The sequence below is a fragment of the Arvicanthis niloticus genome, chromosome X (assembly GCF_011762505.2).
Source record: "Arvicanthis niloticus isolate mArvNil1 chromosome X, mArvNil1.pat.X, whole genome shotgun sequence".
NCBI lineage: Eukaryota > Metazoa > Chordata > Mammalia > Rodentia > Muridae > Arvicanthis > Arvicanthis niloticus.
Genome location: NC_047679.1, coordinates 126421506 through 126440360, shown reverse-complemented (window position 1 = coordinate 126440360; position 18855 = coordinate 126421506). Strand labels below are relative to the sequence as shown.

The 18855-nt window shown below is 38.1% G+C and overlaps 1 protein-coding gene across 7 annotated transcripts in view; it reads right to left on the bottom strand.

Annotated features, from left to right (window-relative positions):
* Positions 1-18855, bottom strand: part of Mtmr1 (myotubularin related protein 1) — a 61893-nt gene that overhangs the window by 21444 nt on the left and 21594 nt on the right. For all 7 annotated transcript variants that reach the window (XM_034486226.1, XM_034486230.2, XM_076918772.1 and 4 more), the window contains 7 exons: positions 12558-12652; positions 12123-12230; positions 9117-9218; positions 8570-8653; positions 7740-7889; positions 6293-6481; positions 219-404 (listed from right to left, as the gene is read on the bottom strand). In XM_034486226.1, coding sequence (XP_034342117.1) covers positions 219-404; positions 6293-6481; positions 7740-7889; positions 8570-8653; positions 9117-9218; positions 12123-12230; positions 12558-12652 — 914 coding nt within the window. The remainder of the gene's footprint in view (positions 1-218; positions 405-6292; positions 6482-7739; positions 7890-8569; positions 8654-9116; positions 9219-12122; positions 12231-12557; positions 12653-18855) is intronic.

Genomic DNA, 18855 nt, shown 5'->3' with positions numbered 1-18855 from the left:
AGTTATTTATTGATTTATAATTAAAACATTGTGAATTTTTGTCAAAAAGCCCTCCACAAAGACCATAGTCTGTGTCCAGGAAGAATATTCAAAAGGTTTCCTACATAGCCAAGATGCATTAATATATAATGTTGAAAAACCACTTATAAATAGAAATATTTATGACAGATGGTTAGATGTCTGAATTAGAAAGTAGAAAAATGATTGAACTTGTTTACCCGTATATATTCCAGCCAATGTGTCCCATCCACATTGGATAGCCAATGTGACTCATCAATTGAAGGGTACACGATCTCCTTTAATTTACGAAGTGACTCCCTCATCACATGAATATTGTGGATCTCCAAGAATATGAGTTCTGCATTAGGGTAAGCACTTTCACTTTCATATCCACCACCCTTTGCCTTCAAAAAAGCAAAATATATACATTACTTCTTAAATAAACTTTTGTACTGTTTCTACTGTAACCAGACATAGACCACTAAAGATGCACCCGACTCCCTTGTTAATAAATTTCTATACACTTTATGGTTGCCCTAGAACTGCCAGAACACAACAGAGGTACCACGAATTGTCAGCACAAACCAGCAGAAATGCACCATCTCATTGCAGTGTACCACCATCACCACATCTCAAGGCTAGGAGGCTGAAATATAGGTGCCAGAGGGTCAGAGTTCCCTAGAAGTCTCTAGAAAAGTGTGCCACTTACTTTTCTCATTGATGTGACAAAATATCTGGCAAAAGTAACTTAAGGAAAGAAAATGGCTCACAGCCTGAGAGGACACAGTCCATTACAGCAGAGAAAGAGTAGTGACAGATATAAGAGGTGACACTGATGAATGCTGCTTCTTAGATCACTGTCTCCTTTTTATTCAGTGTAGGACCCCAGTCTAAGGATTACGGGTATCTACATTCAGGGTGAGTCTTTCCTCCTAAGTTGAACCTCTCTGAAAACATTCCCAAAGACATGCTTAGGGTTGTATCTATAGGAGTCTAAATCCCATCAGTTAATGAACAACCATGGAAAATACTCTTCTTTGGCTCTCCTTGTTCCTAGTACCCATAGGCAGTTTAGGTTTATATACTCAACACTTTAATCTCTATTTCCATGTTTGCAGTTGATCCCCCCCTTTGTCTCTGCCTCTGTTTCTACTTTCCTTATAAAAATACTGGCTGGGCTAGCAAAATGGCTTAGTGGAGAAGATACTTGCCACCAAGCCTGACAACTTGAGTTTGATTGATACCAAGAATCGATATAGGAGAGAAGCAAATCCTGCAAGGTTGTCCTCTGACCTATACACAAAAGCACACACATGTATATACAAATAAATGTAATAAAAATGTGTCTGTCATGCTGAATTAAGGCCCATCCTAATATACGACTTTGGTTTAACTTGATTACATTTATAATGATTCTTTCAAAGACATACTCATAAGCACTAAGAGTCAGGACTTCAACACATCATTTTATTGAGGACACAATTTAAGCCTTAATAATCCTTTTTACCAACTATGGATTTTAAATCAGTACCAAGTGGCTTATACACAAGGTTCCTTCTGCTAGTGCTATTTATTTACCAAGAAAATGTCATACTATCACAACATTTCTGCATAATAAAACAATTTGGAGTTCTGAAACCACAAAATTTATCTTAGCAATTTAATAAGAGAAAATAAATGTAACAAAAAGGGAGATAAGTGATCTTATAATAAACCTGGTCTGTAGCTAGCTTACACTTTACAGAGGTCAATATTCAAAACACATTTAGATGAGAGTTCAGAGAACCTGGCAGCAATGTAAAAAGCTACAGCTGCTGTGGAAGACAATTTCATGGGTCTTCAAAAGTTACAATTGGTGAAAGTTATAATTGGTGAAAGAATTCCCATACCATCCAGCCACTATGAACGTTTGTGTGCAAGCTTTATTTAAGTATCTGTTCTGAATTCTTTGGCATATATACCCATGAGTAGAAGAGATGTATCACAAGAGCCAATAGGGAGAAACAATTTAAATGTCCATAAACTGATAGATGGGCAAATAGAATCTTGTCTTTCAATACAATAGAATATTATTCATCCAGAAAAAGGAATGAAGTACAGATGCTACAAAATGGATTAACTTTTAAAATGAAAGAAAGAAGAGAGACACAAAAGAGTTCTTAAATGTATAATTCCATTTTTATAAAGTGTCCAATTGAGAGGAATCTATACAGATAAAAGCACATTAATTGGTGCTGGGCAAGGGGAATGGGGAGTGACAGCAAATAGATACAGAGTTCTATTTGGGGTGATGGATTGGGACAGTAGAGCCAATTTGCAGTATTGTAAATATATTGAAAATCCTTGAAGTATAAACTAAGGAGTTTTATGTTACCTAAATTTTATCTTGATAAAAAGGTAAACATCTGTAACACAAAGACACATTATTAATTTAGTCTGCAACTAACTATCCAGTATATACAAATAAGTGTCCTGCTCTAGCTTAGTACTGGGACAATGATGAGTAAGTAGGGACTCTGGTCCTTTAGGCTCTCCAAGTTTGCTGGGGTAGGCAGAAGAGAACAGGATCAAGAGCAGCACAGGGCTGAGGGTCATGTGCTCTAGGACAGCACAGGAGGTGTCAGATACCTAGACAGCCAAAAGCAAAGAAGGCACAAATTAGGGTACAGACAAGAATACCCAAGACAAATAGAGCACAGAGATGGGTAAGGACATGGTTTCCTGAAATGAAGATAAATTCTACACAAATCATACCAGGTCATTGGTAAGAATGGTAAGTGATGAAGCCAGAAAGCATGCAGAGACTAGATGATATGAGTGAAGGGGTCAGACAGTAGAGGAACAGGGTTATACTGGGAAGGGCCTACAAGGGTAGGGCATTCTGTAGGTAGATTAAGCACAGAGATGCAATCATGAGATTTGAGCTATTTAAGAGGCAACACACAGTAGTAATTTGGAACAGTAGGAATGGATAGGACAAGTGATACCTATGATTCTCTGCTGGGTTACATGAGGTGTTGGCATCATTTATTGAGAGTCTTTTGGTGAAGGAATATATTCTATGGGGAAGATTAGTTTCAAGTTCATGAGGACCAAATGACTTTGTGATAAAACTTGGCTGGAGACATTTATAGGCCAAGGGATACAAAGGTCTGGAACTCGGAAAAAGTGTCAACTGTGAATATCAATGAGGAATATTTGTCATACTGATGGATGACAAGGGAAGACAGAAAAATGCTGCATAGCTACCTCTTCTACCTTTACAAGATGCAGGAAGGGGAGGCAGTTCCTGTCAGATATAGCTTGTCTTCTATGAAGAAGCAGTCAGTTTTTGAGAATGAGGGGCTGGGCAGGACTATATACTTAATCATCATAGATGGGTTGAAATGGCCTTTGTGGAGAATCAGGAGCTGGTTGGAGAAATATAGAGAATGACCCAGCAGCACCGAGAAAGGTACCCAGGTCAGTTGAAGTGGATTGCAAGGCAGTGATGACTTTATTTGGGCACCTACTTTGTGTTAAGCTATAAGCTAGGTATAGACATCAGTTCCTGGGAGCCAGTAGCCAATGCAGAGGAAACTGTGAGGCAATGAGCTGGAAACTCTTAGCTATATAAAATTTCAGCACTGAGGCAGCATGTATGCACTAAGAATTGGAATGAACCTGGGGAACATCAAGTCAATTTGCTGCCTACAAGCTGATTATAACAATGCACAGAAAACAAAGGCTCATTAATTAAACCAAGGCTATAGAGTTAAAAGAACACTGCATACCAATTCTATAACAGGACACAGGGATCAGTCATCTGGGGGTCTCAAGACAAAAAGAAAAGAAAATGAGAAAGGAAACCCACTGATACCTTGGAAGGAGGAGAGTGTGAGGTTTAGACAGTTCTGGAAAACAAAAATTTGTTAGATAAATCTGTATCTATCAGGGCCAACAAGAGTTCTTGAGAGAAACTGGTGATATGGGCAAAATATGTACCTGAGTCTGCAATCTGAGCAGTAGAGGTGGGGCCACAGCTATGCCTGCTGAGAAACAAATCAGCATATACCTTGGCTTGAAGCAGCTAGCTGGGGAACTCAGGTTCTTAAGTTTCAGGAGCTGAGAAAGCACCAGCCAGCATAAAGAATGAGGGAAGTGACTAGCTATGTGAACACAGGAAAGATTCTGTGGTGACCTTGAGATGTGCTTGAGGAACTGAAGGAATTATCATATAGGAGAGGATATATGAGAAAGAAAGGACTCGTTCATGTAGTTTGTACAGAGCTATATACTTTGATCAGTCTGTACAACATGATGACTATTGAGCATGATTACATATTGTATACATTCAAACTGCTAAGAAGGGATTTGAAGTTTCTTCACTTCAAAAGTATGTGAGGTTCTGCATGTTTGCTACCTTAATTTAGCCACTCTACATATGCTTCAAAACATCACACACACAACGATATACAACTTTAGTCAATTAAAAGTATGACAACTATTTATTTTAAAGTAATAAACTAATTAAAAGGAAGATCTTTCTTCTGTCTCGGTGTGTCTGTCTTCTCCACATATTTTCTTATCTTTTTTAAGTTCTTGGAGCAGCAGTACAGTGGTAACAGAAAGGATTCAGAGAAGTAGAATGGCAATGTTCCAGCAGTCAGGAGGAGTGGAGGCAGCTGCCTGATGAAGGAAGCCTTTGTAAAGTAGCTGAAAAGTGGCCCTCACTGAAGATATTTACAATAAACCCCTACCAACTGTGAATGCAACCTTATTTGAAAAACAAAACCAAACCAGATCTCTGAAAATGTGATTAAAGACCATAAACTGCAGGGATAATCCTGGATTACCTCAAGAGGGCCCCTGGAAGGTCATTACAATATCCTTAGAAGAAGGAGGAAGAAACCTAGAAAAACAAACACACACACACACACACACACACACACACACACACACACACACACACACACACACACAGAGAGAGAGAGAGAGAGAGAGAGAGAGAGAGAGAGAGAGAGCGCAGGAAGAGGCCAAGTGAAGAGGAGGTAAATTGCAGGGTGTGGCTACAAGCTCAGGAGTGCTGGCTTGGCCATAAGACTCTAGAGGAGGTAAAAAGTAGACTCTCTCTTGGAATCTTTAGAAAGAGAACAACTTTATGAGGTTTTTGGGCTTGTGATAGTTTAAAGGGCAGCCTCAGGACTATCCTCCCTGCCCCATTCTTTTCCCATATTAGTAACCAACACCATAACTTAGCCTTCAAGTCAGAATCCTGGGTAGCATCCCTGACCACAGAAGGGGCTGACTCAGTAGCTTTTTGCATGGAGTACTGGGGGAGCAGAGGCCTTTACAGGTACTATTCTCACTTAGTTCTAATCCTCACACAGGATTAGTGTTGGCACAAAACACTACTATCATCTCTTATCTTGTGGGACACGTTTAGTAACTGGTGTAGCAAAACTCAGGAGTATCCAAGTCCAAGCCAAAGGTCTCCTTAGGTGAACTGGAGTTCACTGAGGCCTTGTGACCCTGGAGACAGCCAAGTAGAGATGTCAAACATAAAATAGGATGGGGATTTGGCCTACCTAAGAGGGTTCAGGGCTGGAGCTACTTCCATGTGCAAAGAAACATTGTTTAAAGTCCTGCTTCAGAGTAGATGACCTTGGGAGTTTGTTGTATAACCATAAAGGGGACCCCAAACCAAGTTCTAGTAACACTACCATTTGAAGTTCAGAAAAGAAAGAGGAACCAATGAAAGAGAGCAAGAAGGCCTGGCTGAATAGTGAGAACAACATGGGGGTTTATGAAATGATGAAAGCCAAAAGGTCATTAGATGACAGCAAACTTTACATTTCTGCAGTTTCATATAACTGAGTCTATTCTAAAAATATATAAAGGTAATATACAAAATATATTTTCAAAGTTATGAATTGGTAATAATCAGTAAATTTAGTAGAGGGATTTAAAAGGGCATGTGGCTGTTTCACTAAAATACACACTCATTTATGTAGTTCTCTTTCTAGGATTTTGCTTAATTGAGCCATCAGACTAAACTGTGGAGAAGTAATGAAAAAGTCAAGATCTCAGCCAATGTAGGATGGCAAACATTGTCCATAGAATATTAAACAGGAAGAGATAGCCACAGACTACATTAAAAAGACTCAAAGTTTACATGACAAGGAATTCAATGGCCTGTTCTAAAACTATGAAGACTTACAGAAAGCATGTAAAAAACAAAGCAAGCAAGCAAGCAAGCAAGCAAACAAACAAAAAAAACCCCAAATTTTCTACAAGGCTATTGAATAAGTACCTTGTTGGTATCAGCAACACTGTTTTGTCGGGCATCAAAGATAGTAAGTTTATGTGACTGTGCGTTAGCATCCATTATTGTCTGCAGGTATTTTTCATCTTCTTTGCAGCGTTTATCATTGGGACCCACTAGTGGCTGGCCGCAACGTGTAATTGTTGCCTGACTTTCTGGGTGAATCCATGACAACACCTAATGTTTTAAAGCAACAAATAATAAATATCTGCTGATAGATATCATTCCTAATACAATAGAGTATCTAATTAATTGGTAAAAAATACAATCTCTCCTCAGGAGTTTCCTCACAGTTATGAGTGGGTAAGCTAGCCCTGGTGCTGTAGTGGCTAAGGGACTTAATGTGTTGGTCATGCTGAAAGCATTTGACTAGACACTTTGAAAATCCCTTTCTGCCTTTGAAATTCTATCACTCTAAATAAAATAAAACTATAAAGTCAAACTATTACTAAAATCTAGTCTCATTTCTATTTGACTGGCTATATTCATATAGTTCTAATATAAAAATTCTATCTTTATAATAACATAAATAGCAGGGTGAGGTCTCTCTCTCTCTTTTTTTTTGTTTTTTTTTTTTTTTGTTTTTTTCGAGACAGGATTTCTCTGTGTAGTCCTGGCTGTCCTGGAACTCACTCTGTAGACCAGGCTGGCCTTGAACTCAGAAATCCGCCTGCCTCTGCCTCCCAAGTGCTGGGATTAAAGGCGTGCACCATCACTGCCCAGCGAGGTCTCTTATTAAAAACAAATCTATAACTATCACCAGATCTCTCATTTTTGTACAACGGTCCAAGGACACAAAATAATTCACATGTAAACTCTAAGCAAAACCCATCCCTTCCTTCTGGACATGTTGTTTTATTCCCATGTAGCTACAGAAATCCACACAGTACGAAGAAAGAATGTGTCTTCTCCAGAATGAATGGTACAACCAATGAGGTATAGTGCACCAGCGTATTTGCTCTTCTTATTCCTCTATTCTTCTTGGCTATTACCTGAGAGCAAACCTTGAGGAAGCTTTGCGTTTAGAAATAGGACATATGCCGGGCGGTGGTGGCGCACGCCTTTAATCCCAGCACTCGGGAGGCAGAGGCAGGCAGATTTCTGAGTTCAAGGCCAGCCTGGTCTACAGAGTGAGTTCCAGGACAGCCAGGACTACACAGAGAAATCCTGTCTCGAAAAAAACAAACAAAAAAAAAAAACCAAAAAAAAAAAAAAAGAAAAAAGAAATAGGACATATATAAGAGTGAGAGATCAAAATAAGTGTTTATATAATAAGGCATTTCTTAGGAATCAAAGGTACATAGCATATACCTACATATACATACAGGTTTATACATGCATACAGGTTTATAAGATGATTTTTTCTACTTTCCATTTTGTTATTAGACCCAATGTTGTGACTGTTGTTGTTTAAATGACAAAGCTTATTACTTACAGGGACTCTGCCTTTTGCTCGAAAGGCTGCCACTTTTGAAAGGTCATCATCTTTCACACTAGTTGGCACAACAATGATGGCAGGATAGGTATCACAGAATTCATAATTACTGTTTATTTTGGATATTTTCCAACTCTCATTTGGCAAGCCCTGTAGGATGTAGGAGAAGGAAGAAGGGGAAACACTCATCTCTATTTTGAAAAACAAAATGAAGTATGAATCACGTTTATTCATTTATAACTTGTTTACTGTTATTTAACTAATAGTGCCTCAAATCAAATTAATGGCAGTCTGGATTCTTATTCATCAATTCTTTATGATACCTATAATATAAACATCTGGAAGCAGATCGGGGTATGGCTTAGTAACAGCGTGCTTGCCTTGTATGTGCATAATCCTGGGAGTCAGAGTGGGGAAGGAGAAAGGAAAAAGTGGGGGAAGAAAAAGACATATAGGGGGTAGAAAAGGCATATAAGAAAATAGCAGAAAGGCAGGAAGGAGAAAGATGAATGAGGGAGGGAGAAGGAGAGGGAGGGAGGGAGGGAGGGAGGGAAAGAAGGTGGGAAGAAGAAAGGTTTGTTCCTCAGAAATCTGAGTTTCAGAACTTGAGAACACATGCTACTAATCCCTCTGGAAGATGACTAGAGCACGATGGAGTCAAAGGTATGGCACAGCAGAAGAGGGTACCCAGGAAAGTGGGAACCCACAAGCTAGAAAAGCTAGGCCTATGTACAATTTGTTGCACAGCTTCTTCTCCACTACTACCTAGCTAACCTTTTGGTCCAGACAGTTAAGCTATCATAGTCCATTTTGCAAGTGGCATACTCTACCTGTCTCTTATATTCAGACACTGGATCATAAACTTTCCAGCCATTAACTGGAAACTTTTCTTTATAGTTGAATGCAAATAGCACCTGTATACAAAATCCACAAAATGCATGTCAGTATTTATTATCATATAACAAATAGCAAATCTATGTTCATTCTGTTATCAGTTCAATGTTAGAAGTCCTATTTCATTCTGCACATTTTAAAGTAGTAAGTTAGAAGCCTTCTTTCTTTTCTTTTCTTTCTATCTCTTTTTTCTTTCTTTAATTGGTTTTTCCAGACAGGGTCTGTCCATATAGCACTAGCTGTCCTTGAATTCACAGAGATCTGCCTGCCTTTACCTTCCAAGTGCTGAGATTAAAGACATGCACCACCACTGCCTCGATAGAAGCTTTTCTTAATCATTATACAGAAGAGATAAAATTAAAATATTTGAATTTAGTTACATTACAGAAAAGAGGAAAACACTAACTCCAAAGAAATGTATAAATATGGACTTGTTGAACACTCACCGATACATGCAGGAAAGATTTACTTCATTGTACTTACCTGCCCATTGGAAAGAGGAAAAGCATGCTTGTTGAGGTTTTCAAATATCCCAAGTTTTCGCTGTTCTTCCTGCTTATATGCAAGTCTCAGGTTCCTCATATCCTAGTAAACAATGAACAAAACTCAGTTACTCAACATGGAATGAGCACTTGTTAGCCAGATGCCCTGACATAATTACATAAAAGACTTTTATTTATCCCTCATTTTGTACTCTCCAGTTTTTCAACTAACAGAAGACAAATTAACAAAAATACTTCCAGTAAGATTTTTAAAATTAAGAAAACTGGAATAAAGGGAATGTATATGTTGGGGAGGAGAGTCAACAGAATAATTAAAAATAATGTTTGCATACAAAAGATGTACAACCACATTCTGTGCACTTACTTATTGTTCAGGTTAAGCTGCTGAATTATATCGTCCATGAAAAAGAAATGTTATAGATACTTCCTCTATGTATTCAGACTGTAGCTCTCAGTAAGTCCTGGCATCAATAGAATGTTTTTTCTTAATATCAATTTCTTAAAATGTTCTTTCTTATCCCAATGCAAGCTGATGGCTAAATTCAAGCAAGAACAAGTCAGCAGAAACTATTGCATCAAGCCTAGCTTTTAACAGTGTGATTTTTATGGCAGCAGTTTAAGCACTGCCTCCTAATAAATCTATGTTTCTATCAGCTAACCAAGGTGTGTGTGTGTGTGTAAAACTTTTTTCTTAGCATCAAATGAAATTTGAAAATAAACAGAACCACAAAGAAACAGCAGCTTGAGAAGTAAACTTATGATATTTATAACAGCAAAAGAATGGCAACAAGCCAAATGCCCATCAGTAAGGGCTGTGGCTGAATAATATACAGGAAAGCTAAAGACCTGCTGGAAAGAAACTGCAGCTTTGTATGCACTAGTCAAAAGAAATTCCAAGATACACAGTCACGGGGGAAAAAAGGTACAGAACCACATATACACTCTATCATTGCCCCCCCCCCCCCAACATCTTCTATCCTGCCTTTTTGAGACACAGTCTAACTATACAACCTTGGTTGGCCTAGAGATTGCTATGTAGACCAGGCCAGCCATGAATTCACAGAAATCTGCCTGACTCTGTCTCCCAAGTGCTGATAGTAAAGGTATATGCCACCACATGGCTCATTGTTTCTTTGAAAGAAATGTTTCCTTGCAGAAGGTATCTGTAAAATGTTACATTAGGTATTGGTAACTGTATCTATAGGAAGGGAAGAGTCGGAGAGAAATACTTGACATTTTACTATATACAGCTTTTGTACTTTGGAATTATGAATCATCTTGTAAAAAAATAAAATGCAGGTTAGAGTGTTAACTCAGTAGTTAGAGTACTGGCTGTTCTTCCAGAGGTATCCAGGTTCAATTCCCAGCACCCACATGGCAGATCACAACTGTATGTAGTTCCATTTGAAGGAGATCTGATCTGATGCTCTCTTTTGGTCTCCAGAGGCATCAGGCAGACATCCATATAGTCAAAACACCTATACATATAAAATAATAAAATAAGCCATGTGTGGTGGTACATACCTTTAATCCAAGCAGCCAGAAAGCAGAGGCAGACAGCAATCTATGAGTTTGAGGCCAACCTTGTCTACATAGGTGAGCTCCAGGCCTTCTAAGGCTACACAGTGAAAACTGATGTGAAAACAAACAAACAAACAAACAAACAAAACAAAAATCTGTAAAAACAAAACCCCATACCTTGTGAGGTTCTCAGGCATGAGTTGGGAGCCTGGTCTTCATAATTCCAGGCTACCAAGTATTTAAATCAGCTGTCAGCAAATACCCACGCCAGCCATAAAATACCTTAAAATACCATAAAATACATAAAAGAGCTACAGTAGCATCGTTTCCTGACATGTCTGCTTTTCAAGCCGTACTGGCTATGCACACACTGTGGTAACTCACTTGTTGAGCATTTAGAAATACTCAGAGGGGAGGAAAAACATTCCAAGCCATGAGAAAGCACGTGCAATGAATGAAGCAAGTAGCTTAGAATGTGCTGGAGTAGCCTATGTACTGCCTCCCTGGGAAAAGGGAAGTGAGAAGGGGGAGAGGCTAAGATGTATGGTGTGTGTGAGGAAATAGGCACGTGACAAATACGAGCATCTACAGGAAAGCCAGCAGGAATGGCAGACAAGGATAAGGGGAGGGGAACTCCACACAAGAGTACTTCCTATAGCCTGAGAGTGGGAAGGTCCTAAAGAGTTATGAAAAGGGGCTAGAGATGAAGTACAGTGCTAGATCACTTGTCTAGCATTCATGAGGTCCTGGCTTCTAAGATCACCTTCAGTGAGGGTGGGGAAAGTTATAAGAGGAGTAACAGCTTTAAAAACCACAGACCTATTTAATTCACACAGGCCCTACACAGCAGCTGTTTACCTTGCTAGGTAGCTGCTTGCAATGGTAGAACTTGTCTAGGAATGGGAAACACCTGCTATGTAGGGCCAACAGTGAGTCTAGACTGTGTGCTTGAGCCAACCAGGGGTAGAGATGTCCTCAGATTCCAGCAAAGCAAATAGAATAAGCAAAAATGCAAATTCCAAGTTTGGAAGAGATCTTGACAATTCTGCAGACAGGATACATGTCCTGCCTGGCACATTAGGTTAGTTTTTAGTAAATTGTCTTATATGATGTAAAATCACTAGGCATAAAACCTATGCATTTGAGGTATTTCATTTTGTGACCATCATTAACATCATTCCACACATTCTTATCTAATGTCTTGAAGGAAGGGTGAAGAAAAAACATGAACCTAGTAGTTCAATGTAGAAAGTTCCAACATAGCCAAAAACTTCAATCAGAAGACTGTGAGAGAGGGTATTAAATTCTACAGTGGTTTACATTCATTGACATAAGATTTAAAGGAGGTTTTGCCCTGCAAACAGTACAAATTATTCCTATGATCCAAAGATCATAAGGGCCATGAGTCAGAAAGAGTTCAGAATGGTCTGCCTCATGTTGGTGTTCACTGGTGTTTGCAGCCTACCTTGCACACAATTTCTATACCACAAGAATTATCCCCATGGCTCTGTGCACCAATCTTCTCCACTCTGCTGATTACTCCAAGAGGAACATCAAGGATGAAATGTGGGTCCTAGGGATGAAAATTAAACACTTATCAAAGTCAGTCAACAGTTTTCATGTTTTAAGTTGCTCCAGACTTAAATGTTTGTTTAATTTGAAGTGCAGTTATCTTTGCAGTTAAGAAGCTTGGATCTGAGAGTTAGTATACCACAGGAGGTCTATACCCAAACCACAGTGATAATTCTCCCCCAAGTCTAAATGCAACTTTAACAATTTTGATTAAGAACCAAAGTCTCTTCAAATTCACTGTCCCTATGAGAGGAATTTAGGGGACTTTTTATTTTCTTCTTTTACTGTTAATAAAATCTTAAAAACAAAGCATACTTTTAAAACTTACCCTTTCCACATTTTTGAAGTACATTTTAAAGTCCGTCACTGTCAGAGTCCCACTCACTGCTCCCATAAATGGGCAGATATAAATGACATCTTTCACTGAAAGAACAAAACCAAAGTAGCATGCCTTATAAACTTGTACTTCAGTAACATCCAGTATGAGTTTCCAAATACATATGGATGATCCATGCTTCTAGAAATTTAAAACTTTAAGGAATTATATCAATTATTATTTTATATAATAACATAGATGGATAGTCTGATATAATTCAAAACTCTCATTTGCTACTTAATGATGCTTTAAGTAAGCCTTATAATAATGTTTATTTTGTCATTTTCCAGGTAGTTAATAATCATTTTCCCTGGTTGAAAAGTTGATAATGCTTAAAATATTAATTATACTCAGAAGACACTGGGCTATCATCCTATAAAATGCTGCAACCTAAAATTTGTAAAAGTTAAACACTGTCTTTTTGGAGAGAAACTGCTTTGCAGCTGAAGAAAACTTGCACACCTTCAATGAGGTAGAAAAAAATAATTCTTTCATAGGCTGAGAGTATAGCTTCAGTGCCTGAAACCCTAGGCTATTATCTGCCAGGAGGAGGGTTTATTTAAAATTCCTTATCAACCAGACATGGCAATGCATGCCTTTAATCTTAACCTATCATCAGTTGGGAGGCAGAGGCAGGAGGATCTCTGTGAGTTCAAGCCAGCCTGGTGTACATAGTGAGTTCCAAAACAGCCATAGTAACACTCTGCCTCCAAACAAAAATTACCTATCAAAGTTAACTTTCTGTTTGTTATCAATCAAGTGTTCACAGCATATTTAATTCCCATGAATGTTAAAAGATTCATGTCTATCATAAAGATTGTACATCTTTATGGCTTTCCTAAAGTGCTATGCTCCTGCAATCTTGGAGTAGCACAGTTACATACATTGTTACAGACATGAGTCATGATAGTAGGATGATATTCAAATATATTTTTCTATAATTTAATATACTAACTGTCATCTGTTGCTGGGGTCCTGGGTATACTATGATTAGACATAGTGCCAGCTCATAAGAAGCTGAGGACATGTGAGATTCAACAAAGAAAATCATCATTATACTATAGCCTGATTAATGCTTCTACGATGATATAGACACACAGGGATGGTCCTCAATTAAGAATCACCCTTGCTCAAGTCAAAGAAGCAGATGGGGAGGGAAGAAAAGGGAAGAAGGAGAGTGGCTGGCTAATTGTTAGAAGTTTGCTACTATGGCTCCATCAGAGGATGCAGTGAGGGTTCTACCTGGTCCTGAAGATAAGTTGGTAGAAATGTGCCAATAAATGCATCTATAGAATGTCAAACCACCATTAGTATGCTATCCTTAAAAGATAAAAATAAAATCAGTGTCCAGTGGGTTTATAGCATATGTAGGAATAAAATAGATGATAACAGTAACAAAGGCTGGAGGGGACACATGAGAATATACACTCGTGCAGTTCTTATGCTACCCATAAAGAAGTATAAAGCTGTGCAGGGTATGGTAGTGGAAGCACACACAGCTAATCTTGGTACTGGGGAAACTGGCATGGGTGGATCTCTATGAGTTCAAGGACAGCCTAGTCAAAATAGAAAGTTCTAGGCCAGCCAGGACTACATAGTGAGACCCTGTCTCAAAAAGTATAAAATGACTTGAAAATATCATATATAAATCACGCAAAGCAAGTAATAAAATAAAAAGAATTGTGGCAACTATACAGACAAAAGAGATAAAATGTCTTCTGAGGAAGTACTAATTAGTCAGTGAGGACAGAGCGCAGTGGCAGGGCGCCTGCCTGACAAGCATTCAGGCTCTCCATTCAGTCCTCAGCACAATAACAAAGAAAGAAAGACAAAAAAGAGTACTCAATTCAACTAAAACATGACCAAAAAGACAAAGAAGAAAGCAAACTAAGCAAGACAAAAGAAAACAATAAGATGATGAATTTAAAATTAATTATATTAATAAAACATGCTAATGACCCCAACTGCCTAAACACAAGGCACGGATTATCAGATTGAAGACAAAACATGATCTCAAGTATATGTGGCTCAAAAGAAACCCACTTTACATACAAAAATGAATGAATAAAGAAAATATGGTAATACACACAGTGGTACTGTATTTAAGATAAAGAAGGTGAAATCATGATATGTATAGGAGAATGAATGCAACTGGAGAGTGTTAAGTAAAATAAGCCACATTCAGAAACACACAAATACCACATACTGCCTATCATATGCAGATCCTAGATTTTAATATGTGTGGCTCACGTGTCTATGGATATAGACCATGAAACCAGATAGGAAAATAAAAGATAAGGGAAAGAGGTCGTGGGGGTTGAGAGGGGGAAAGAGAGCAAAAGAAGGTATGTGAACTGGAAGCAGAATGGGGCCTACTATGCATAGGGAAGACACTGACCAAAAGGACTGGGACAGCAGAATGGTAGAGCAGTATACAGAAGAGGGTCTATAAGAACAAAGCATGGGTTAGGGTTGGAGTTGGGGTTAGGTTTTGGATGCTTGCCTAACATAAAGCCCTAGATTTGACTTCAGCTGTATAAACCAGATGTGGTGGTATACACCTATAATTCCAGCACTCAAGAGGTTGAGGTAGAAGGATCAGGGGTTCAAGACCAGCTTTTTTACATGTTTGGAGGATAGACGGAGCTACATAAGATGCTGTCTCAGAATAAGTATGTATTGAAACCTATTATTTAGTGTGCAAATTTATAAAGCTAAAAAAAGACATGGATATTTTAATATTGAAAATAAGTATATTAAGTAAATTAGAAGAAAACTATAATATCTATAATAATATTAAACAAAGATTTTCAGAGCAAAGACTATATAACCAGAAATAAAGGAGCTAATTTTCTATTAGCCACAGAGTCAATTCGTCAGAAGGACATAATGATTACAAACATTTAAATGCCTAGAACTCTAAAACAGAGAAAGGAAAATGATTGCTCTTCAATGAGACACAGATATCCACAATAAAGGAGAGAAGGACAGGGTGAGGTAAGACACAGAAGGTTCAAATGATACCAACGAATTCAACATAATTGACATTTATAGAACCCTCCAATCAATAATAGCATAACACATGTTCAGTTCTACAATATACAGAACACTCAAAAGACCATATTCTGGGCCATAATATAAGTCTTGGGGTAAATTCAAATCATGAAATTTATGTTTTCTGAATACAAATGGAATAAACGTAGAAACCAACAACAGAAGCGCATTTGAGAAATTCATAAACGTGGAAATTAAACAACACATTCATTTTGCCGTGTTGGTGGTGTTTTTGTTTGTTTTGCATTTTTGTTTGTCAGACAAGGCCTCATCTAGCATGAGCTGACCTCAAACTATATATATAGTTGTGGATGAACTTGGCCCCGATCCTTCTGCCTACACTCCTGAATGTTGGTATGCACAACATAGTCTTAAGTAATGCATGGGTCAAGGAGAAATGAAAAGCACTGAATGTCATGAAAATGAAAATGCAAAATCACAATTCATGAGGTGGTGGAAAGCAGTGATTGGAGAAAAATCTAAACAGCCAAACTAGAAGTGAGTACAGATCTCAAAAAATCAACGACCACAGTTGCCCACCTAAGTCACAGTCCAGGTGGTTTCATGGGTAAACTACAAATTGTAAATAATAAATAAATTCTTCCCAAAACAAAAGCAAGAGAGGATAATCCCCAATTCATTAAATTCCTGACTATAACTCTTGCCTTCTCTGATAATAAAGGATAGCAACTACCTGCAGCCAACAACATATTTAATAGAGAACATCTGAATACTTTCCCCACAGAGAAATACATATGTCTATTCTCAGTCCTCCTTAACTTCATACTGAAGGGTTACACAAGAAAAAGAAAGCAAAGGCATCCAGACCAGAAAGGAAGAACCAGAACACTTATGCACTGCTGGATGTATACTAGTACCATCAATTTCTTAAGTTAACAAGTCTGATATATTCCTTAGGCATTTATCCAAGAGAAAGTGAACATGTGTATGCAAGCTTGTGTAAAAATGTTCATAACAGTTTTATTATGCAAAAGCAGCAGAAACAACCCAAACATCCATGAACACAATTGTACTCTTACAATGAAATTCAGCAACAAAAAGGGATGATTGCTAACTGATGTCACAATGTGGTTGAATATCAAAACAATTACTTGATTGAAAGAAGTTCAGCAAAAAATATACTATAATTTCACTTTGGGAAAATAATAGAAAATATAACTAGTCTACAGTTTTGGGGGAGAGAGGAATGAACGGAATAGATGAATGAAACTACTGTAGGGGTTAGGGTATGTGACAATGGCTTCTCAAATATATACTATATGTATTATGTCAAAACTCTTTGTGTTCTAAAATACTACTCAATAGGGAGTATTTTACTTTAAAATGACCTACTTTAATACTTTGCCTCTGGGAACATATGTTATTTAATAGTAGGGGTTAATTTACTTACCCTTTGGAAGCCACTGGAGGAATTTAAAGCATACTTACAAACCTTAAGGATGTGTAGATGTCCCTAACATATAACTGTAAAATATTTCCAATAACTGGGAGAGGAGTAGGGCTGTGTGAGAGCCTGCATCTCCCAATGCTCCATTTCCAGAGTAAACATGACACAAACCATCACCGGGACCACACCAGAACCACAGATAGATACCCAAAGTCTTCTTACTAATCCAGCTGTGAACTCGCAATCCAAGAATTTACAGCACTCCTAATAAAAATGGGAGTCTAAAGTACAAAGTGATAAATCAGTCACCTAGGCTAGTTCTAATCACTTCTAAGTGAACTCTGGCCTACTGATAAAAGCTAAGTGAACCATCCCTTTTCGTATTGGACATTTTAAGTCTGCAACTTACTGTCTGGAAAAACATCCAAAGAAGGAAGAGCCAGAGAGGCCAGGGGAGTACAAGGAGAGAATTAAGACCCACAAGTCAAGAAAAGAGTTTCAAACCCACAAATGGATAATGAAGACTGTTAATAGCAGAGTCACAAACTAGGGTATTCCTCAGTAATTAGTTGGAGGCTCTAGTAGGAAAGCCCAACCATTCAAATGCTCCTAAAATGAGATGACTATATTGGGATTGAACACCCATATTGAAAGAGAGAGCCATGAAGGAATAAGGAACTAGCCCAGCAAAGTCGACTATCCAACCCAGCTAAATGAGATGAAAAAGGGGTAACTAACTATTGGGCTGCATGACAATTTACCACGAGAGGTATGGTAACCCTCATGCCATTACCTTTCTAAGTCAGGATGGCAGCACATGCCCTTTTCTTCCACTACAGGGATGGTGATTCCCCCAGAAGTTTTTATTGTTGAGAATAGTCTCCCTATGCTGGGGTTTTTGTTATTCCAAATGAATTTGCAAATTGCTCTTTCTATCTCTATGAAGAATTGAGTTTGAGTTTTGATGGGGATTGCATTGAATCTGTAGATTGCTTTTGGCAAGATGGCCATTTTTACTAAATTAATCCTGCCAATCCAGGAGCATGGGAGATCTTTCCATCTTCTGAGATCTTCTTCAATTTCTTTCTTCAGAGATTTGAAGTTCTTGTCATACAGATCTTTCACTTGCTTGGTTAGATTCACTCCAAGATATTTTATATTATTTGTGGCTATTGTGAAGGGTGTCATTTCCCTAATTTCTTTCTCAGCTTGTTCATCCTTTGAGTAGAGGAAGGCTACTGATTTGTCTATTTCTTTAGGGGTTATGGGACTGTTTAGCTGGTTTATCTGCTCCTTGGTTAACTTTGGTACCTGGTATCTGTCAAGAAAATTGTCCATTTCATCCAGATTTTCCAATTTTGTTGAGTATAGGCCTTTTAATAGGATCTGATGATTTTTTAAAATTTCCTCAGTTTCTGTTGCTGTCTCCCTTTTCAGTTCTGATTTTATCAATTTGGATACTGTCTCTGTGCCCTTTGGTTAGTCTGGCTAAGGGTTTATCTATCTTGTTGATTTTCTCAAAGAACCAGTTCCTGGTTTTGTTCTTTCTGTTTCTACTTGGTTGATTTCAGCCCCGAGTTTGATTATTTCCTGCCATCTACTCCTCTTGGGTGTTTCCTGCCATCTACTCCTCTTGGGTGCATTTCCTTCTTTTTGTTCTAAAGCTTTCAGGTGTGCTGTCAAGTTGTTAGTGTATGCTCTCTCCAGTTTCTTTTTGTGGGCACTTAGAGCTATGAGTTTTCCTCTTAGTACTGCTTTCATGGAGTCCCACAAGTTTTGGTATGATGT